Source organism: Aphelocoma coerulescens, chromosome 4A, assembly GCF_041296385.1.
Source record: "Aphelocoma coerulescens isolate FSJ_1873_10779 chromosome 4A, UR_Acoe_1.0, whole genome shotgun sequence".
NCBI lineage: Eukaryota > Metazoa > Chordata > Aves > Passeriformes > Corvidae > Aphelocoma > Aphelocoma coerulescens.
Window position 1 is genome coordinate 20,962,674 of NC_091018.1, and position 21,894 is coordinate 20,984,567.

General features: G+C 49.7%; 1 protein-coding gene across 2 annotated transcripts; it reads left to right on the plus strand.

Moving 5' to 3' along the window:
• Positions 1-685: 685 nt before the first annotated feature.
• Positions 686-20,963, plus strand: LOC138110618 (SLAIN motif-containing protein-like). Of its 2 annotated transcripts, XM_069015743.1 has the most exons (9): positions 686-825; positions 3,541-4,244; positions 12,374-12,507; positions 14,593-14,742; positions 17,010-17,150; positions 17,692-18,009; positions 18,794-18,931; positions 19,025-19,334; positions 19,942-20,963. In XM_069015743.1, the coding sequence occupies exons 2-9, from the start codon at positions 3,562-3,564 to the stop codon at positions 20,006-20,008; spliced, it is 1,941 nt and encodes a 646-aa protein (XP_068871844.1). In that variant the 5' UTR covers positions 686-825; positions 3,541-3,561; the 3' UTR covers positions 20,009-20,963. The 2 variants fall into 2 exon arrangements, with proteins under 2 accessions (XP_068871844.1, XP_068871845.1); XM_069015744.1 differs by lacking the exon at positions 14,593-14,742.
• Positions 20,964-21,894: the final 931 nt, after the last annotated feature.

Below are 21,894 nucleotides of genomic sequence, written 5' to 3' on the forward strand. Positions count from 1 at the left end.
CTCGCCGGTGCTTTAGGAGATCCCAGATAAGCCGTATTTTGTGCATTTTTCCAGATCACATGCACAGGGAGAGACCCTTTCCCCTTCACTCATCTCTTCCCTACTCAGCCCTTTTCCCCTCATTTGCCCTTCTCCCTCTCTCCCTTCTCCCTCCTTCCCTTTCCTCCCTCTTACACCCTCTCACTCACCCCTTTCCCTCTCACCTGCTCCATTTCCCTCTAATTCTCTCTTTCCTCCATTGCCCATCCCACTCCCCTCTAACTCCCCTCCTTCCTCCTCATTCGCCCCTTTCGCCCCACCTTGGCCTGTCCCCTTCACTTGCCCCTTTCCCCCTCACTTACCTCCTTTGTGCCATCACTTTCCCCATTCCCTCTCACTCCCTTTTCCCCCTTTTAAACCTTTTCCCACCACTCACCCCTCTTCCCCCGCATTGATCCCCACTCCCCTCATTCACCCCTTTTCCTCCTCACTCACCTCCTTTCCACCCCCCCCCCCCGTTTTCCCCTCATTCATCCCCTGTCTCCCCCTTCCCCGCACTCACCCCTTTTCCCCTCACGCCCATCTCCCCTCACGCGGGGCTCCCCCGGCGCCTCCCCGGGCCGCCCCCCGCCCGCCGCCGCCCGCGCCCGGCCCGCGCAGGCGCAGCGCCCCCATCCCCCGTTCCCCACACAGGGGCGGGGGCGGCGCCTCCCGCCGTTCGCGGGCCGGGCTGAGCCGCCGGAGAAAGGCGGCACCGGCACCGACCGGGCGGGCGCCCGCCCTCCGACCGACCGCCATCCGCCTGTCCGTCCATCCATCCATCCATCTATCCATCCATCCATCCAGGTACCGTCCGGGGGGGGGGGGGGTGGTGCCCGCCGCGCTCGGCGCTGCCGCGCTCGGTGCGGACCGGCCGCGCCCGTGCCCCCCGCGGGGGTCGCGTCCGCCGGTGCCGCACAGCGCGCACCTCCATCGTGGCCGTCACAGCCCCCGCAGAGCCCCCCACAGACCCTCAGCCCGTCCCTCGCCTCACGCCGCGCACCCCCCCCGGCTCTCGGGGCTCCTCAGAGCGCCCACAGCCCCCCGGCCATCACAGCCCCCCGGCCTCTGAGAGCCCTCTCGCAGCCCCATGGCCATCACAGCCCCCGCATCTCTCTCACAGCCCCATGGCCATCATTGCCGCTCAGAACCACCTCCCCCCATAGCCTCACCCTGGCCGTCGCAGCCCCATGGCCATCACAGCCCCCCACAGCCTCCCTCCTGGTTCCCAGAGCCCCCCCACAGCCCCTCAAAGCCTCCCCAGAGCCTCCACCCGCACAAGCCCCTCACAGCCCCATGGCCATCACTGCCCCTCAGACACCCCCCAACCCCATCGCAGCCCCTCCAGCCTCTTTGCAGTCGCTTTCCCCATCCTTCACAGCGCCTCCAGCTCTCAGAGCCCCCCACGCCCCCGGCAGAGCCTTGGCAGCCCCCCGGCTCTCAAAGCCCCGCGGCCCGTGCGGCCCGCGGGCTGAGCGGGACCGTTACCCTCCGTGAGACACCCGGATGTCTGCTCGGCAAACTCCGAATTATTGTCTCCGGCCCGCTCACGGCTGCCGCCTTTTTGCCTTCTTCCAAACGTGTTTTATTTCTTCCCCCGTTGCACAATGAAATTAACTTTTGCGGGTTTGTGTCTCTTCCCCCGCACGTCTTTGCTGGAGGTTTTTTTTGGGGTGGTTTTTAGACTTGGTGGTTGTGGGGAAAGACGGAGCGCTGTTCAGCTGCTCTTCCCCCTCACGTGAGGTTTTTTCCCAGCTCCTCACCCTTGGAAAGGAACCAGTTTTTGGGTGATCCGTCTCCTTAATTCCCTTCCTTGAGCCATGGTTTTGCTTGGACAGTGGAATGCCTAGAACTGCCCGCTGGTGCATCCTGAGAGTTCCTGAGCTTTGGGATACCTCTGGAAATCACTGTTCCCTTACTCCGAGATCTCTTTGGGAATCGCACTGTGCCATTACCCGACGAGGATCGTATGGGTTTGTCGGAGTGGGAATCCATGCAAGGAGCTTTTTGAAGCGGGCACATGGGTGGGAATGACATTGCTTGGTAACTCCACTCTACATTTCCTTTTCCCAAGGCAAAATGCCTTCAGCAGTGCTGCTTACAGGCACAGCTTTGGAATATGAGTGGAAAGTGTGCTCTGTTCAGTCACAGCTCTTCTTAAGGGCTGTTTGTATTTCCTACTAACTCAAGGGGAAGTTGAAAATTTATATCTTGCAGATGGAGGACCAAAATGGTAAAAAAACCCCAACAAAACTGTCTTTTTAAAGAAACATACCCAGCTATTGCTGTGACAAGTGCCTAAATAATAGGGATATGCTGAGGTACCTGTGGGGGTGTCTGTTTGTAACTTGATTTGTGTGACACTTAATTTTTGTGGTTTCCTTTGCCCACTGGCACTTAAAAACAGATGACATTTTTAGGCAGCAAAGGGAGGGGGAAGAACATCCACGGCCACAAAAAGTCAGGGTTTGATTGCAGTTGTAACAAGTGCATCAATTTTTAAACCTTCAGTTGGCTGTGTTGACTCACTCCCTCTTCCCTCAGTCTACTTCCCCTCCTTCTGCAAAATAGAGAGGATTTCTGACTTTTAATCCATTTTACTGCTCCATGGACCATTAATTAGGGGATTTTCAGTATTAGGGGTTTTCAGTGACGAGTCGGTTTGGAAATGAACATGCCCAATGAAACTGAAAACTCGGGTAAATCAAGTGGATGGGAAAAGCAGTGTTTGCTCATGTTGTAAAACTGGTGTGAAATGCACTTTATGGTTTTTTGGGAAGCCTGAGTGCCTTGTGCAGTTCAGAGCTGCCTGAGTGACAGTGAGCTGCAAGCTCTTCCTTGCTCAGCTAAGGAAAAAGCAGAGGTATGGCTTCATTTTTTAAAACTTAATGGAATATGTAATCTTACGTTGGGATATATTTTTAAATTTTTTTCTTTTTTGCTGTTTGCACCCCTCTCCTTTCAGTTGTAACAGGAAAATACACCAGTAAAAACATTGTTTAAGCTTATTTTCAGGTACCACAGTAACTGCAGTTCCTGTTGTTACTTTGGTATAAGGTGATACAGAAATTTTTCCAAGTTTTTTCTGCTTTTCCAGGATAAACCTGGTAATGAACAAAGGATGTTTTCACCATTTTCTTGACGCTGTTGTTGTCTGACGTCAGCACCTCGTTAATGATGTTTCCTGACTTCGCTCAGTCAGTGCTTTTCTCGAGTATTTTGTTGGTAAACAGATGGAAACCAAACTATTGTGGGGGATTAAATCAGCTTCCTTTTATTGCACTCATTTATAGCAGAACAGGTGCGCATCCTTGCCGTTCAGAAAGAGGAATTTGTGGGCTTTGCAATGTCTAGTCCTAATTTCAGTTGTTCCTTTTGGATTTGGATGAAATTCACTCACCTTCCACTCCAATGTAATTAGCTGATGCTTATAAAGGCCAGAATTTTTGGTGTCTTGATTCCATTTGCCTAAAAATCTTACGCACCCTTGTGGGTCTTTGCTGTGTTTTGCATGCCTTGCAGTGGAAGCGGGCGCTGCGGAGGATGGTGGTGCCCGGGAATGCCCCGCTCATCCAGCAGGATCCCGCTCTGGAGCCTGCCCTAGGCAGGGACGCCCCCGAGCACTCGGCCATGGGCCCTGGCACGGAGCCCGAGGAGGACGTGGGCCCGGAGGTGCTGAAGCTGCGGGAGCTGGTCCGGAGGCTGGAGCTGGACAATCAGCATGCCAGGAGCAGGAGCAGCAGGAGCGTGCTGGGGACAAGCGTGCCAGGGGACATCCATGCCGGGGTGGATAACCACGAGCCCGGCCTCAACGGGACGGAGATCAACAACAGCATCAACGCCATCGCCGACAAGCAGGAGCTGCAGATCATGGCAGACCTGCACAGCCAGCTGAGCAAAATGAGGCAGGAGGAAGGAGAGAACAACTGCTTCAGAAGAGCCCTCGATGCCCAGGTGCAATACAGCTGCAAGAGTGCCCCCGAGGAGGGGTGTCCCGCCGGCGGGCAGGGCCCTGGCAAGGGCCGGTGTCCCTCACCTGTGGATACAAGTGACAGCTCGGAGCTGCTGGGCAGCCTGCTCATGGCAGGGATGCACGGCCCCGCTGGAATCCATGAACAGAATCCCAGTGAAAAGCGTGCAGAGCTAGAGGGGCTGCCGAGTAACGCGGATCTGGATGAAGTCAAAGTGTTAGAACTGGAAAATTGCCCCGAAGAGGAGGATTGCTGGTAGGTATCCCCAGGCTCGGGGGGAGAGGGACTTCCTGTGCTTAGCTGAGCAATTCCTGTTAAAGCTGTAAACTGAGTTCTGTACAGGACTTTGATTTTTAGCAGCAAGAATGCAGTTCTAGTTAGTGACTGTTCTTATTTTTATATCCATTGTGCCAGACCATTATGTTTTAAAAAATAAGTTTACCTGTAGGCCCTGTTTTTCCCCCTTCCTTCCAGCCACTGCTGCAGCAAGCACAGGAGCTTCCTTTCCCCCTAAGTTCAGTTATATATAGCACATGCAGATGAATGAATAATGGAGCTTTTAAACCTTGCACACAACTGTCAAATACCATATTTAAATTAGAATTTTGTCCATAAGAATCCCCAGACCGTCTGGAATTTGTGGCTTTTGCTAGGACCTGAGGAGACAAACCATTCCCAGTTCCTGAAGGCTGTTTCTTTCCAGTTAAGCACCTCTTTTGTTCAGACATGAACTGAACCAGATCAATGATGTAATCCTTAACTGACCCGACTCTCTGGAACTCTCCCCTCCACCACCAGCCTTGTTTAAAACTTGTTTTATAAATCAACAGATTAACAACCTTTGGAAGGGCAAGGGAGATGTAAAGTTTGAGGCTGATTCCAGCTCCTGCAATAACTGAGACTTGAGATTTTAGCCAGAGTTGTTAATTTGTAAGACTTGGGAGGAAAAGCCTCAGGGCTCTGCAAATTGGGTTTCAAATTTGTGTAGGCAGATTAATCTGGCAGCAAGGACAGGGCTGCTGAACACAAACCAAACCTTCAGCTCCAAACATTCATTAGCTGTTAGAAGGGAAGGTAAAGTTTTTGTTAATGGAGTGGAGCTCAATGAGGTCATGGCATCAGCTCCAGCCTGAATTTGAGGTTATATTTAAAACATGATTTTTTTTTTTTTTTGCAAGTGTACTTTTAAAACCCAAATCCTGGTTCTAACTGGATCACTGGAACTGTTCAATATACCTAAACAGCATTTTGAGCAGATTTCTTACAAATAAAGGAATATATTTAACAAGTTGCATATGGAAGACTGGCTTTATTATTTCTATGTTAATGGAAGCAGCCAGGTTTATATTCACATTTATACAGCCTGTGACAGGGGAGATTCTTCAAATTCTGTTGAGTCTCAGAGGCTGAGATTTACCTGGGCAGGGGATGCTGCCCAGTGAAATCAGGAGAGATTCTGTGCCCTGGAGTTCTGTTCTTTAACCTTTCCCTCAGCTGGTGGCTGGTAAGGTCCTTCTTTCCCAGGCACCCTTCACTCTACACCTTGTAGGATCCTTGTGGATTTGTTTCCTCTGTTTTCCTGCCAGATTTGGTTGGAACAGGGTAACCTATGACAGGCCCCTGAGGAGCTGGATGAGAGGGTGGTGGTCCAGAGCACTTGTGCAAGTGCTATTACCGTAAATTATCTTTGATTGTGCTGCATCACTTCCATCTGTTCCCTTTTCCTCTTGTCAAACAAACCTGCTGAAACAGGAAGCTGTTTTTAGTGGTGGCTTCTTGTTCTAGAGCTTGTTCTGAAAGTGGGGAATGAATCCGGTGTACAGTCAATAGTGCCTGCCTGTGCTTATTGCCAAATATCCCAAACTGTCTGCATAAACACATCCCACATGCAGCCCCTGCAGGTGTTTGTGCATTCCCACAGCAAGAACCAGGAAACTGCTTGGAGGGGAGGGAGAGTTTTCTTAAAACAATCCAAAAAAGCCAACAACACCCCCTTAATTCTCTCTGAATTTAGGATCAGCTCTAATAAGGTGGCTTTGCTGATGGGGGGAATTTTTGTCCTGCCGGGATTGAGCAAATCCAAAGTGAATAGCTGACTGAATTGTGTATTTGCAATCCTTTTTAAAATATTGTACATCCTCCTTCCCTGGAAGAAGGGTGGAGTGGGCAGAGGGTTTCTTGCTGTTCTCTGCAGGTGGAGTCTCAATTCCTGCTGTATTTTGAAACTCCTGGCTTTATTCAGCTGGAACTTGCAGAAGTCTCTGTGCAGCTCCCCCTGGTTCAGCAGCTCTGAAGTTGTGTTTTGGAGTTGTTTGTAGTGACCGAGCTGTGTGAAACCCGAGGCAGTGCCCACTCACAGCAGCTGTAACTCTGCCCTGGGCTGCCTGGCCTCTGCCTGCTCCCTCAGGTCCCTTTCTCAAATAGCTGCTCAAAATTGTAAATATCCTGGAGACCAATCACGTGGAACTGGGCTCTGGCACTGAGGAGCTCAGTGATGCTCACCTTGGACTCCAGCACAGGGCAGCTCCTGAGCTGTTTTGGGAAGGCTGTTACCCAAATTCCCTCTTATCCAGGGAACAAACCTGCTAGCATCACATTGGTTGTGTTCCCCAGTGTTTGTCATTCTTGTGTTGTTCCATGGGGTGAGGAGGAGAAGGAATCCCTGGCACTCAGGTGAATCCCTGTGTTGCTACTCTCATTCCCAAAAGTTTCTCTCTCAGCTGAAACTGGGTCATGCTGTCTTCACCTCAGCGTTGTTGTCTCCTGAATCCGTGCTCAGCACAGCAAGTGGGGTGCCCTTGGATTAGTGTCTGTGGGGAGAAGGAGCGTGGTTTGCTCTAAGGAATGACAGTGTAGGAGCTTCCTGGCAGTGTGATTTTTCAGCCTTAGCTCTGTGTCCAGTGACCTTCTGTTTTCATGTTTGAGACTTTTAATTCCACATGCTGGAGGATATCATTGCTGCTTGTGCTGTCAGAGATGGGTAAAGAAATTCTGGAGAAGTTCCACCAAGTGAGGATGTGATGCTGCACAAAATCCAGGAACCATACCAGTGCAGCACCTCGTGCCTCTAATTTGGGGCAGAACTTTACTTACAGACTGTCTCTGTGTAATCAATTTATACCCTTCACAGGCCATGGCATAGTTTCCCCTGTGATCTCTCCTTGTGACAGGATGCTGCTGACAAGATCTGCATGACTTAGAAACAGCAATTTGCAGAGTCTTATTTTCTCAGACTGGTCATTTGGTGAGGTTTTTACCACAAAACTTTTTTTCTCCAAACCTTTCCTGACTGCTTTGAGGAGCGCGTTACCTGTTTGTGCTGGCTGCAGATGGCCATGGCCACGGGCTGGGTGGCATCTGCCATGCTGGGACAACTCTGGGTGCAGGAGCTCCTTCAGAACCCCAGTGCAGCTCTGCACGAGTGTCACCAGCTCCCCCCTCCGTGGCAGAGCCATCCCAAAGGCAGAGCCTGCCTGGTGGTGACACTGCGTGCAGGGCACAGCCTGTGAGGGGGAATTGCTTCTGATGGCAGAGCCTGGAGGGGCCGAGGCCTCGGGCAGCGCTCCAGGCTGCGGCTCCTGGTCACATTTGGTACACATTTGGTCACATTTCGGTAAAATGAGGGGTGGGCAGGGCAATTGCTCAGGGTCAGTGCCAGAGGTGGGGAGCAGCCTGCTCCTGCAGGATTGCTGCAGATGCTGTGAGCACAGCACCGCTCTGGAGCTGGTCCCCCAGGTGCCTTTTGATCCTTGTATGGGCTCTTGGCCGGGTCAGGAGATTAACTTCATGTGAGCTTTAGAGCTGCTCTGACTGGGGGACTGGTTTTGGTGTTTGTTCAGCAGGATTAGTCCCTAAATAGACATGAGAAAGTGTCTTTGCAGTGTCATTTTTCTTCCTCTCTTTGCAATTTCTTAGGAATAAAGCTCAGGCCTCTACTTGGGCTAACAGCAGAATGTTTTTGTGGGGAGTATTCTCCACAGGATTTTCCCCATTTTTTCCTTTTCTGTTTCTATCATTTCAGAAGCTGGATAATATTGTTTCACTGTGGCTTTCTACCCCAGTCTTGTCTGTGTTGGGATTTCTGTTCAGCAGGAGTGTTTAGATTTGAGATTAGCCCAGCAGAAGCAGAGTACTAAATCTGAAAATCAGCTCTCTGAAGTCTGATGTGTAAGGGAAAGGAAAATTAATGTATTCCCTGTTTGAAATACATGCTTTAGAGAGGAATTCAGCTGCCTTTTAGCACTTGAAGGAGGTGTATCTTATAAACCTGAATTGTTCTAAACACTTTCAGCTACTTGAGGTCTCCTTCTCCTTGCCCTGTTGTGTATAATTCAAAGCCCTGAAAATCAGTGCAGTGTTTGCCATTTTTGGAGCTGCTGCAGACACTGGTGCCAAGTGCTTTGGAAGATGGATAATAAACCAAGCCTGTGTCTTCAGAAATGGGCTTCGCTTTACGCTCAGTTTAATTTCCTAATGCACTGGTTCTGGAGCCTTCTGCAGCCTGAATTCTGCTCCTACGATTTACAGATGTCTGCTGCAAATACTCTGCAGGAGCAGGATCTAAAATTCTCAGGCTTGTGCTCTTAGAGCTGCTCTGATCTGTTATTCAGCTGTGAGGATGCTTTTTCTCAGTGCACTGTGCAAGTTGAGAAAGTTGCTGTATTTCCTACGTTCTCGGGGTTTGGGTTTGTTAAAAGCCGGAATTTCAAAATCCACCAACAGTGGCCATTAACTCCTGTAAATCCTTCTGTGGCATTGATTCCAAAAGGAAAACAGTATCTGTGGAAGAATCCCTGTTCTTAGTGCACTGGATTATGTCAGAATAAAGTGCAGAGAGTGTCACAGATTTATTTGTGAATGGCTACAACTTAATGAAAGAAAAATCTCCTATTGTGCTCATGGCACTGGGTATTTACCAGAGATGTTTGTCACAAAATACTCTGTTTTACAGAGTAAACACAAACATTAGTAAGCAGAAACTAAAGATACTTTATCTAAGGGTTTCCCCTCAGAAGCTGAAGAAAATCTCATTCGTATTTAATAATTTATACAACAAACCCCCAATACATCAAACTGGGAATATTTGCCCAAATGTTTACTTTGTGCATTTTGTATGAGGCCTTGTAACTATCTAAATAACCCATTTTCATTTGCAATTTGACAAAAGGAAACATTCAGAGACATTTAAAGAGAGCACCCAAACTGCTGAGCTGGTGGAACAAACTGCAGGGTAAGGCTTGGTCTTGATCAGGCTTTGTTCAGCTTTGCCTGACTCTGGGATGGGTCCTGCTTTTCCAGTGCTTATGGGATTCAGTTAACCTGGCAAATCAAACAGCCTTGGAGGCTGAAACTACCAGAAAGAAAAATTCTGTGTGTTTTTAAACAAAGCCAAGAGTTTTTAGCTTTTCACATCCCCATTTTTCTGAGGAAAGGCTGTTTCAGCTTCCTGGATGTGAGGCTGGGTTAACTCAGCCTCTGGTGGGTGACACTGGTCACTGGGCTTTCCTGAGTCTAGGAAAAGGTGACTTCTGGCTCTTAATGTCATGTCCAGAGAAATATTCACATCCACATATTTGTGTGTGGTGCTTTTAGTTCAGTAGTCAATGCTGTGCCAGTGCCTTTGGGGAAGTCAGGGTGCTGAGCCCTTCCCCAGGCTCCTGCACAAGGAAAATGGGAGCCCTGATGCTGTGCAATCAAACCACAATTCCTTTTTTTTAATTAGTTGCCTGTCAGTGCTCTGAAGAATTGAGTTGTGTTCACTTAATTGGGTTTGGGGAAATTGTGAGAGCTTCTCTTGCCGATGGACTTGTCAGCAGAAAAAATCAGAGTCCTCTGGCAGAGTCCAGAGGGCTCCACAGCTCTGCTCCATGTGGGAATGGTTCTGGCAAGCAAACAAGTGTTGCCTCTCTCAGCTGGGATAGTCCTGGGTGGAAGCAGGGTGAGGAGCATGGAAGGAGCTGGGCAGAACAACTGCTGGAGCAGAGCAGGATTCTCTCCCTGAACCTGGAATATGTGAGGAGCAGCCTGACCTGCCCTAAGGAGGCTGTTGGCCTCTTTTTTGTGTGATGCTTTTACTGCTCCTTTTGTGGTCTGAACTGTAAAATAGACCCAGGGAGAGGGAGCACTTTGCTTCCTGTGTCTGATTGGATCTGAGTGCTTGCAATGCTCATTTATCCATGCAGAAACGCAGCAAGATTCGCTGGGGGGGCCTTCCCTAAAAGGTGCCTTTGGAGAGCCAGGAATATTTGCTTTCATTCCTCAGCATTTATTTTCTCAATAACAAATTAGCCTTTGGATTTGTTTTTTTATTTGCATGTGGATTTGTGTAAAGCTTGGTGTGGAAAAGCATCTGTATGAGATGTGATTAAAGAGGCTGAGTCTGTTCCCTGCGAATATGGCTCTGGCCAGAGGCAGGGCTGGGAAGTCAGGAGGCAAAAAATAGGGAATAATGTCCTTCCCCGGATGACAAACAGTACTTTGAGAGCTGGTGCATGCAGAGATGCTCCCTCTCATAGCCCCAAAATTGCCATATCTGGGGAGACTTGCTTTCTGCATTCCATACTCTCCCTGCCTGGAGCCAGGACAAGAGCCAGGGCAGTAGGTCAGGCAGACCTGTACAATATTTTAAATATCCCAGCTGTTTGTGTTCTGTCTTGGCCAGATGTTGCTGTTCCAGACAGGACACCTGACAGCTGAGAGTCCCACAGTGTGTTTCTGTATGTTTTAAACCTGGGTTTTCAGGAATGAATGGGATAATGACCGACATTCCTGCTGATTTACATCAGCTTTGTTGTGGAAATCAGTATTTTATGGGTTGGATATGAGCTGGCAGGGAGTGAAGGAGTAACTGGAGCAGAAGGGCTCGGAGTACCTTGCTGCAGGAGTGGCAAAAGTTGGGAGAGAGAGGAGGAGGCAACTGAAGCATGGGAAGACATTCCTTGAAATCTTAACTCCATCCTCATTGTCACTTTGTGCCTAAATACTGGATTGTGGCCTGATGGAGATGCAATCCTCTGGATACATCAGCGAGGTCAGCTTTGGGAACACCATAAATGCTCAGCTGTGGCTGTAGTGGTTTGCTGGTGCCCAGGAGGGTTCTGTCACCCACCAGCAGTTCATGAGGTGAAGGAGCACCAGGAGGGGGAAGATGCTGGTGGGAAAGCAGCACTTGTGTGATCGTGTGCATGGAAGAGCCCCTGGCTGGCCCAGGAGCTCCTGGAGCTGCTGCTGGGCATTTTTTTGGTGCAGAGGGAGCAGCTGAAGGCTGTGCCAGCAGCTCAGCAGAGCCTCAGGAGAGGGGGGGACCCGAGAGGAAAACTTGATGTCCACAGATCACAGAATCCCAGAAGGATTTGGGCTTAAAGACCATCAAGTTCCAGGTCTAGGTCGAGGTCTCACTGCCCTCTGCACCAGGGTGTTCTCCAGGTGATGTGCAAGAATTAAAAACAGTTTCACTTTTGGACGTACAAAGGACTGATTTTTCTTTCCCCTTACAAGTTTTGAATGTGTTGCTGAACAGCAAAAACGTTAAAAAATAGGGAACTGCTTTTTGCTTTTAAAAATAAAAAATACAGATGTGGGATGTGTCAATAAAATACTCGAGGTGCTTTTATAGCAAAGGCTCTTCCAGCTGTGACCTTTCTTCAGAGAAATGTTCTGCTTTGGAAATAGGGTGAAGATGCTGCTTTACACCCAATCCCTTGTAAATAATCCAGGGGTTTAAGATGATTAACTCTGTCTATCCATAAGGCTAATCCTGGGTGTCCATGCAGAGCAATGGAGGTGTCAGAGATCTGCCAAACACTCAGGCTGGAGGAGACCTTATCTGGCATTCCAAGAAAGATAAGATACAGCCACACTTCCTACCTGCCTGGGAATGTCTAAATCCTCCAAGGAAGGGGTTTATTGCTGGAATCTGGGAACGCACCTTTGGGTGGCTCAGAGCTGCTGTGAGGACACAGCTGTGCCTGCAGTGCTGAACAGGTGGAACAGAGGGTTTTATACAAAACCTGCAGCTCCTGGAAGGAGATCACCTTGCAGCTCCAGTTGGGAGCAGCTCACACCGTCCCTGCCTCTGAGGGTGGGGTGTTCTGGAGGAGGGGAGTGGAGGGAGAGACAGGTGAGGATTCCAACAACTTCATTTCCAGCAGTAGTGCAGCAGCCCAGGCTGGAAGCTTGCCTTGCAGAGCCTGTGGGTTTCTCTGTGAAGCCATTGAATTTTCCTGCGTTTTCTTTCCGAGCCATAATATGCAATTTAAACTTGAATTTTTTAATTTGGGTAACTGTTGGTTACTGATGGCTACACTCTGGCAAATGCTACTTCTGTAGCTGTATGCTTTGAATTAATGAGCATTTCTTCCTGTCTCCTTTGAATCCTTCCAAAGGCTCTATGTGTCTCCAAGGAAATCCATGGATGAGAAAACAGCCTCTCCTCTGAAATGGTGCCGGCAGGTGCTGGATAATCCCAGCCCCGAGATTGAGGCTGCCTGCAGGACCCTCATCAACAGGCTGGACCAAGGTAGGGCAGCTGCAGCCTCACTGCTGTGGGGTCCCTTTCAAACCTCAGTCGAAGCAGGGAAATCCAGCTTAGTGTTGTCAGGCTCTTGAATTTTTAACTTTTGTTAATATTTAAACATTTTTTAATGTAGGAAATATGTAGAGGGAAAAAATGTGCTGCTGGGGAGCGGGGAGAGAACCATGGAAAACTGTTACTGCAGCTTTCTAGATCAGAACTCCTGGTGCTGAGTGTTCCAGTGGTGATCCTTGCTCCTCTGGATATCCTTATGGATATTCCTCCTGAATCTTACCAGCTGCTATTGCCTGGGTGAAAAAGTTGTCTGCTGCTCAAAGCTTACAACAATGAAACACTAAACTTAAAGAAATGGTGTCACTTGGAAACCAGGTTTTTCTTCCAGTTTATCATCCCCTAGAAGCACTTCCTGGTGGCTGTGGGTGCGTTAATCCTGAGGGGGGAAATCCCTGGTGTCATCTGCCTGAAGTGAAAACCTGGAGTGCTGTGCATGCTGTGGTGGCATCTCTGATCACAGGCACTGTTCTGGGGCCTGGATTTGGGGGTTTGCTTTTCCACCTTGGCTTTCAGTGTGGGAGAGCTCTCAGAACAGATGCAGTTCGCAGGACAAAAATGAGTTTATTCTGTTCCTCCCTCTGTCCTGCATCACCTGCAGAGCACCTGGTGCATATCCTGCCTTTGTCAGTTCAAATGGCTTCCAGGTTTGTGGAAAATGGGCTGGAATCCTGACAGCCAGGACACCGAGGGGTGGGAAATGAATCAGTAATTCATTTTTACCTTCTCTAGATTCCCTGTCATCCAGCTCTCCTGGTCAGGATTTGCTGCAGGTTTCTTGCAGAGATCTGCTGCAGTCTCCTCTGTCCAGCTAGACTCAGGAACCTCCAGACACAACAGCTGTGTTTGAAAAAGTGACACTTCTGAGAGAATCAGTGTTTGGAAGCTCAGGGATATCCTTGAACTGCTGGAAATCCAGCCCCAGCTGGGTCCCCACGTTGCTGTCGGAGGGTTTGTGGTGCCTGGGTTTGTCTCCATGGGAATGCAGGGATTCTGGTTTCAGTTCAGCCAGCAGTTTGACCCCTGTGGTTTGGAGTCTGAGGTCACTGCTCTGGGGGTTGGTTTCGGGTTTTTTAGTTTTCATTCTAACAGTGTTTGGCACTGCTTGAGATCTCAGGCTTCTCTTGAGTTTAACCTTGGCATTCCTGATTGGAGATAACTGAATATACTTTGAGAACAAACTTCATTTGCTTTCATAAACCATCTGTGCTTAAAATTTTGAATGAAGTCTCTTTGATTGCCTCTTTTCTCTCTGAAGTGTATCAGGCTTTAGTTGTACTTAGTCTGACCTGGTAAAATTTGTGGGAGAAATAAAAAAAGAAAACTTACTGATTTGGTGAATCTTTGTTATTTTCTTAGCTGATATTCCCACAGTAGGGAGAACTGAGTTCTGGGGGCAGTTCAGCAGCCCCTTGAGTATCTCCAGATCACGGTGTGAGTAATTTCCTCAGTGTTGTAGCTGCTCGTTCCACCTCCACTAGGGATGGCTTTGCCACCTGCCTTATTTTGGTTGCTTGATGAACATGTGAGTGTGTGAGCTGAAGGAATTTAACTCAAAGAGTTGGCTTTTATATTAGATTGGTTTCCTTTAATCTAATGGCAGAGTTTCTGAGGTTTAATACTGTCTTGATTCCATCATAAAAATTCAGAATGACACACATGTAGCATAAAGTTCGGTGAGCTCTTTAAAGTGAAGGGGTGTAGAAGTGGTAGATACTGATGAAAACAGTCCTCTGGGAATCCCAGATGGAACTCTGTGAAATTTATGGCTTTTTTAAAGCCAGGTTTGTCAGGAGTTACTCTTGGAATTCTTCAGAAGGGACAAAAGCAGTTGAAAGGACACGAGTGGGGGACTGGGCACTGCTTTGCTCCCTGCAGCGTGGCACTGGCACCACCCAGAAGTACCTCTGCTACAGCATTTAATCCTGTTTGATACCTCTGTATCTTGTTCTTTATCTTGCTCTCTGTTTCCAAAATAATTTGCTAACCTTTGTGGCTTTTTTGTATTTTTCCTTCTAGCCAGTAGATGGAAAAACCTGTATTGCAGCCCCCTGGCATCTCCCAGCGCACATAACTTGAATTCCGAGGCAGGCTCCTGTAGCAATGCACTAAACTCTCCTGGGCACCTCAAATCGACTAACAAAGCACTACTAACCTGTGGCAGCTCAGGTATGGCATGGCACTGCAGCAGTGGGGTGTTTAAAATGCAAGGAGGGTTAGGAATTGGCAGAGGAAAAGGTTGGCATGGCCATTCGTGGTGTTTTCCCCTTTTGGTTTGCTCCCTTGCTCAGCCAGGTTTCGTTTGTGTGGGAGAAAACCTCCTTGCATTCTAAATGTCCTGTAGTTACTTCTTGGTTTGGGTTTCTCTACTTTCTCTCTCTATATATTTATAAATTGTACTAATTTTAAGTGGCTTAAAATAGAAAGCAGCTGTTGGGGCAAAAATATATTGTTGGCAAATAATGTTGTATGTGTAGATGTGATCTTTATAAAGTTATTTGGATTCAGGTTTTTGGGGAAGGCTTCTCTTGGGAACATTGATTAATGTAGGTAACAGAAAGCTGCCAAAATCTCCAGGGCAAAACCTGCAATTGCCTGAGTGGGCAGCTAGGACAAAATAACAAAAGTTTTCATTTAGCCTTAATTGTGCTTGGAGGAAGATTAAGATTCCCTACCTTAGAGGCAGCTCAGCCACAACTCTTGTTACAGCCTGATAATGAAGCTCCTCCAAAACGCTTTGGCCTGCAGCCTCCCTGCTGCCTCAGGAGCCAGGAACACCCTTCCCAGAGCTTCATTTGTTATCCTTGGTGCAGTTCCTGCTGTTTCCCAGCATAAATGCTTTGCCTCCTGGCTCTGCTATCAAAGGACTCTTCCTTACTTGTTTGTTTTGTGTGGAAATTGCTAAACCCTGCTTTGCATGTTTCAAAACACAAAGCACGTTTAACAGTCTCTGCCTTCAAACTTGATGTAAAATGAACTTTTTTTCCCTTCTAAAAAAAGAAAAAAGGGTTGCCTGTGGATGTTTTCACAGGTGCATGTTTGTTTTTGAGGTCTGATTTTCTGCTATTAATAGGAATTAACACTTATCTCTGTTTTGCAAACAAAAGGATGCACGTAGGACTGAGGATTTTTGCAAGCTGAGCTCTGCAGGGAGACATCTCTAAGGCAATTTCTTGTTTTTCATATGAGGTTGGGGGGAAGTCCAGGTGTCTGAGCATCTCTTCACCCAGAAACACCTCCTGCTGAGTCAAACTAAAGTGCCTGTGGCTTCTGGAAGGTTCACTGTGAAAATGTGCTGGGTGCAAGGGCAGGGCCAGGACAGGGCCAGGAGAGTTCACTTCATCTCAGGTGCCTCTTCTTGTGACTTGTGCAAGTGCTAACACGAGTTTAAAGTTTCCTGTCAATCTGACTGACTCAAAACTTACTTTATTTCTAAGAAAAAACAGCTCTCCTACCCTTCAAATGGAAAATGTTAAACAGTGATTTCCCTTGAAAACCAAACCAACCCCTTTTGACAAAACCCAGATGTGGTTTCTGTTCAGAAACCATCATCAGCTCAGCTCTACTGATGGAAGAAGGAGCAGTTTTTTCCCCTCCTCAGCTATTTTTAACTAGACCTGCAATTTGAAATGCAACAACCAAACTAAAAAACAGTTGGATTGGGGGTTTTGCCTTTCAAAAAGCTGATCTCAAGGTCCAGCTGGATTTTTAATTGATATTGAAGGCGGTGTAATTACAGCAGGAAATCTGTTCTTGTTCATTACACCACATCCTACAGGTGCAAGCCCTACTCAGGATGGATTTATTTCAACTCTTGCAGTCTTTTCCTGACACCAGGAGGAAAGAAATGGGATTTTATTGTGGAATATCTTGATTTTGAGTGTGTATTTGTGCAACACACAGACAGATGCACCTTTAATTACAGCCACACTTCTGTCACTGTGTTATTTAAGCATCCTGAAGCTCACAGTTTTCCTGCCCTGTTCTGAGGAGGTTTGAAGGCAGGGCACCTCCTGAATACTCAACAGCAATGTTAAAATAAACCAATTCCCAGCAAAACTGAGCAGCCCTTTCAAACTGTGATCAAATCCAGCCAGGCAGGAAACAGCAGCAGGTTCCCAACATTATTTCTTCAACCAGCTTGGAAGAGAAGCAACTGCTGACATGGAAAACACAGGTGTGAAGTCCAGGTGTAAACTGAATTTCTTACACGGGCCCTGACCAAGCTGCTTCCTGCCTGTCAGCCTCAACTTCCTTGTTTGAAAAGTACCTGAAAGCTGTGGGTTAAAAACTGAGCTCTTTCATTTCTAAATTCTTCCATGTCTCTCACAGCTATCCCTGGAGCTCCCAGCCACACTGCTGAATTCCCGGGAGAGATCCCCGCTGCTCCTGGTGGTTTGTGGGAGCCTGACTGGCTTTGTGTTCCTCTCCCCCAGGGTACCTGAGCATGCACTCGGCCCTGAGCTCCCAGTCCTCAGTGGACAGTGAGCTGAGCACCTCGGACGACTCCATCTCCATGGGGTACAAACTGCAGGACCTCACCGACGTCCAGGTCATGGCACGGCTGCAGGAAGAGAGTAAGTTCTGGTTTTTTGTTTGTTTTGGAGGGTGGGAGATTTTTGGGTGGTTTTATTTGGTTTGGTTTTTTTTTTCTTTAAGTTGCTTGTATTTTGTCAGGCAGGGAAGCTTCAATAAAAGCATAGGCTGGGGAGGAGCTGTAAATAACCCAGGTGCCAGTGCAAGGCAGGTGCGTGTTCATGGGAGGCAGACTTAAATCTTTGTTTCCACCTTTGAAATGCTGGTGGGTGCAGAATTAATTAAAAGGTTTACCCTGTAAATGAGACTCCCATTGCTACTTAAGCTGCTGGAGCTCGATGGCAGTGTGTGGTTCTCAGTCTCAGGTGGGATTAGGGAGCACTGCAGGTCCCCCGAATGTTAATTGTGCCGTAATTAACCGGTGCTGACGCAGGCGACGCTGTCCCAGCTGATGGGTTCCAGGGAGGACAGGTGTTAACCTGACTCTCCTTCCAATGCGAAACAAATCACTGTCAAAGCCCTGCTTTGGGATTTGGAATGTGCTGTTGGGATTCGTGCTGCCCGTGCCCCCCGTGTCCCCAGGCCTGCGCCAGGACTGCGCCTCCAGCTCGGCCTCGGTGTCCCGGCGCAGCTCCAGCGCGTCCCTGCACTCGCTGCGCCGCGGCACCTACAGCGACCAGGAGTTCGACACCTACAGCCTGGAGGACGAGGACGACTGCGACTGCTCGCTGTCCTTCCGCAGCGCCCACCGCTACTCGCCGTCCCCGCTGAGCTCCCCGCGCTGCCAGTCCCCCTCGTCGGCCGCGGATCTCGGCCGGGCCTCGGCGTCGCGGCTGCGCGCCCCGCGCAGGGCCGTGCAGAGCCCCATGCAGGAGCGCCTCAAGTACGCCAACAGCGAAGGTGAGGGCCGGGCTGAGCCAGGGAAGGGGGTCTGGCACGCACGGATCCCCCCGCAGGGCTCCGGGCTGCGGGCAGAGTGCCTGGAGTGCTGCTCGGCAGGAAGGGACCTGGCGGTGCTGGGTATGAGCCAGCACGGGCCCAGGTGGGCAAGGCCAAGGGCCTGGATCGAGAACAGTGTGGCCGCAGGACTAGGGCAGGGATTGTCCCCTGTGCTGGGCACAGCCCAAGTGCTGGGTCCAGTTCTGGGCTCCTCGCTACAAAAAGGACATTAAAGGCTGGAGCGTGTCCAGGGAAGGGGCTGGAGCACCACGCTGAGGGAGCTCGAATTGTTTAGTCAGGAGAAGAGCAGGCTCAGAGCAGACCTTACTTGTCTCTACATCTCCTGACAGGAGGTTGGAGCCACGTGGGGGTTGATCTCTTCTGCCATGTCCCAGGTGAAGGAACAAGAGGAAATGTCCTCAAGTTGCACCAGGGCAGGTCCAGGTTAGCTGTTAGAAGCAATTGTTTCCCTACAGAAGTGGTCAGGCCTTGGAATGAGTTGGGAGGTGGTGGAGTCACCATCTCTGGATGTGGCACCTGGGGATGTGGCTTGGGGGTGATTATGGTGGCGCTGGGTTGATGGGATGATCTTGAAGGTCTCTTCCAACCTCCATATCCTGTGATTTCAAAAGCACTGCTGTTTCCTGGAAGCTAAGAACTAGGTCCAGACCGCTCTGCTGTTAAGTGCTGAGTGTTTCAAGAGAGCCTTAGAGCAGCAGGAGGCTGAGGCTGTGTTTGCTTTCAGAGGAGCTGAGGCACAGCATGCCCAACCTGGCGCGGAGCAGCCTGCGCGCGCTCGAGGCCGTGCGGAGCAGCCGCAGCCTGGAGTCCGACCTGCAGGTGCCCAGCAGCCGCATTCCCAGGACTCAGCAGCGGTCAGCAGGTCAGTGCCACGCCGGCCACAAGCTCCATTCATCCCCTTAACCAGCCTCCGAGGGCCTGCAGGCTGCTGACAGCGCTGTGGCGTTCCCTGCAGGTCTGACTCCCAGCAAGCTCAGGTATTCCTCGGGGGCCGGGCAGTCCCCGCTCACGGGGCGCCAGCCCGGGAAGGCGGCCTCGGGAAGCAGCTCCCTGCTGTCCGGCAGGCAGGTGGGGAAGCCCTGCAGCTACACGGCTCCTGTGCCCGGGGTCCGGAAGCCACAGCTCCACACGGGCTCTCCCAGCAGCAGTTGCACTTCCAGAAGCACCACCATGGTCACTGTGGCCAAAGCCTCTGCCCTGAAAGCTCGGCCGGCCGCGGGAGGGGTGGCCGCGCCCAAGGGAAAGGCAACGCCCCCATCCAGGAGGTGAGTGCGGCTCTTTGTCCTTCAGTAACTCCGTCCAGCAGGGTGAAAGCAGAGCAGGGGGAGTGAACTGAAATTTGTTTTTCTTGCTGCTGGTTTTTTACAGCTGTTATGCTACAATTCAGACTTTCAGGAGGGAGAGAAATTAAATTGATTCAGACTTATTATTATGATACGACTGATATCAGACTGAGAAGCAACCAGTGCTTGTTGATCTTTAATGTCCCATTGGAGCCTTACAGTGAAATGTATCTACTTACTTTAAAAACGTGAAAAAGGGAATTTTTAATCTCTTAATTTATATCAGTTCTCTACATACCTGATTATTTTTCATGTGCTCAGTTATTTTTGCATGGAAAAATATTTCTCTTGGACTCAGTCATGGGCTGAGGTCACAACAGCGTTAATTTGGCAGATATTAGTGTTTAAGCATCCTCTAACAGTCACTGAATTTCCCTAAAGTGCCTCACATTGGTGCTGCTGGTGCTCAGGGTGTGACAGCAACACTTCACCCAGGGCAGGGAGATGTTGGTGACCCAAACCCCAAACCTGTGTGCACCACAGGGCTTTGCCTGGAGCTGTCCCTGATGTGTTGTTTTGTCTCCCCCAGGTTCCTCCAGGCAGCACAGACCCCCCAGGCCCCCGAGGACGACTCCTGGAAGGATGGGTGCTACTGACACCCCAAAACACCTCGGTGGAGCAGATCCCAGCTGGCTGGGCATGACCTCACTGGGAAGGGCCCTGAGCCCCTGTCCCTGCAGACTGCTGTACATATCCCTCATCCTGTGCTCTCCACACCAAGCACCTCCCCTCTGCTCTGCCAGGAGCCAGGGCTGGGACAGACAGCTCCTCACTCTGCTGAACCCTGAGTCTTCCCAGGAAGACAGAAGAAGCCTTATTTCATCCACACCCCGCCTGCAGCCCTGGGGAAGGTCTGCCACCATCCCCTCCCGGGTGCTGCACAGGCTGGGGGTGTCCTCTGTGCCAGAAGCAGCTCTGAGCTGGTGCTGTGGCAGAGCTCGTGGAGAGTAGAAATAGTGACATAGGTGTTAGAATTGAGACTTTTTAAACCCGACCTGATGTACTCTAATATTTGTCTGGAACTCGACTGGGTTTGGTTTGGTTTTGTTTTTTTTTTTTTACTTCTGTATAGAATGTATTTCTGCTACTTTTTATTGTTTGGTCTAGAGCTGCAGCAGGTTTTTATAACTGTAGAACACTTTGAGCAGTTGTAGCCAGGTGTCAGCACAGGTCACAGGGAGCAGTACACAATATTTGTGTGGGGTGTGAACAGGCAGGGACAGGGATGCCAGTTACAAACTGCTGGGCACCAGCACCTTCTTACCTCAGCTGAGCGAGGTCAACACCTCTTAAGAGTAACTTTTTAAAAATCACCCTCCCTGACAGCTTTGTCTTGAAGTGTTGGAGCTCTCAGCTGGTTCCCAACTGCCCTGACTTTTGTAGAAGTTTTCTACTGTCTCTTAAGGATTCTGTTCCAGTGTCCTTTTCCTCAGCAAGTGCTGGATGCTACAAGTACAGTCTTAGTCCAGGAAACATGCACTGATAGCAATGTTCTCCCTGCCATCAATGTGACTTTGATAGTGTAGTTTAATAAAATGTTATGGTGCTGAAGTAGATCTGCTTTATTCCAGCGGTGAGTTTTGTGCTGTGAACGAGGCTTTTCTTGACAGAAAAGAGCTCTGCAAGGGTAAACAGGGCTCCAATAAAGCCTGGTAGGAAGCAAGGAGTGAGAGTCACCTTTAATTCCTCAGAGATCAGAGGACAAGGTGGGTGCTAGTAAATTAAAAACACACAGCACTCGGTGTGTGCCATTTCTGAACCATCCACACACGGCCTGGGCAGGACCAAAGCCAGGAAGCAGCACAGGGGAAGTTCCTGCACTGCAGAGATCACTTGTGATCCAGGAAACGGGGAAGAGACAGTTGGGACCACAGTGCTGGAGTGTCCCTGTGTCACCACAGCCCCTCCCAGGACAGTGCCAGGGCAGGGCTGGCACCAGCAGCAGTCCCAGGGCACAGAAGGGGCCCAGGAGCCTCAGCTGGAGCTGCTGCTCAGTCCCTGGCTGTAACCTCTGCCCTCCACAGGGTCAGACACAGCGGAGTTTACAGAGAGGCTTCTCCCACCCTGATAAAGCTCAGTGGGGTCCCAGCCCTGCCCTGTTGAGGCTCTTCCCTCATGCAGAACATTCTTTTCTGAGACTTCTCCCTGCTGCCACAGCTGGAGCATGCTCACACTGATCTTCCCAGGGCACTGAAGGGTGAAACACCAGCACCATCAGTTTGATTTCTGCATGGAGGGTTCTCCTGTTGCCTTTCCTGTGCTCTGCATTCCAGAGGGGATTTTCCAGGTAGGCCTTTCTCTGTGGTCACCTGAGTCAAGAGCTGCTGCTCTTTTGTGGGCATTTAACAGCAGGTAAAGAACAGGAACTTCCTGAAAGAGTAAAATGTTGAATAGTTGAAGGTTATGTCTCAGTTAAAGCCTCTCAGGCGGGTGGGGTTGTTTCCATCGTTTCCCAGCCTGGATGGCTGTGGAGATGGCAGAC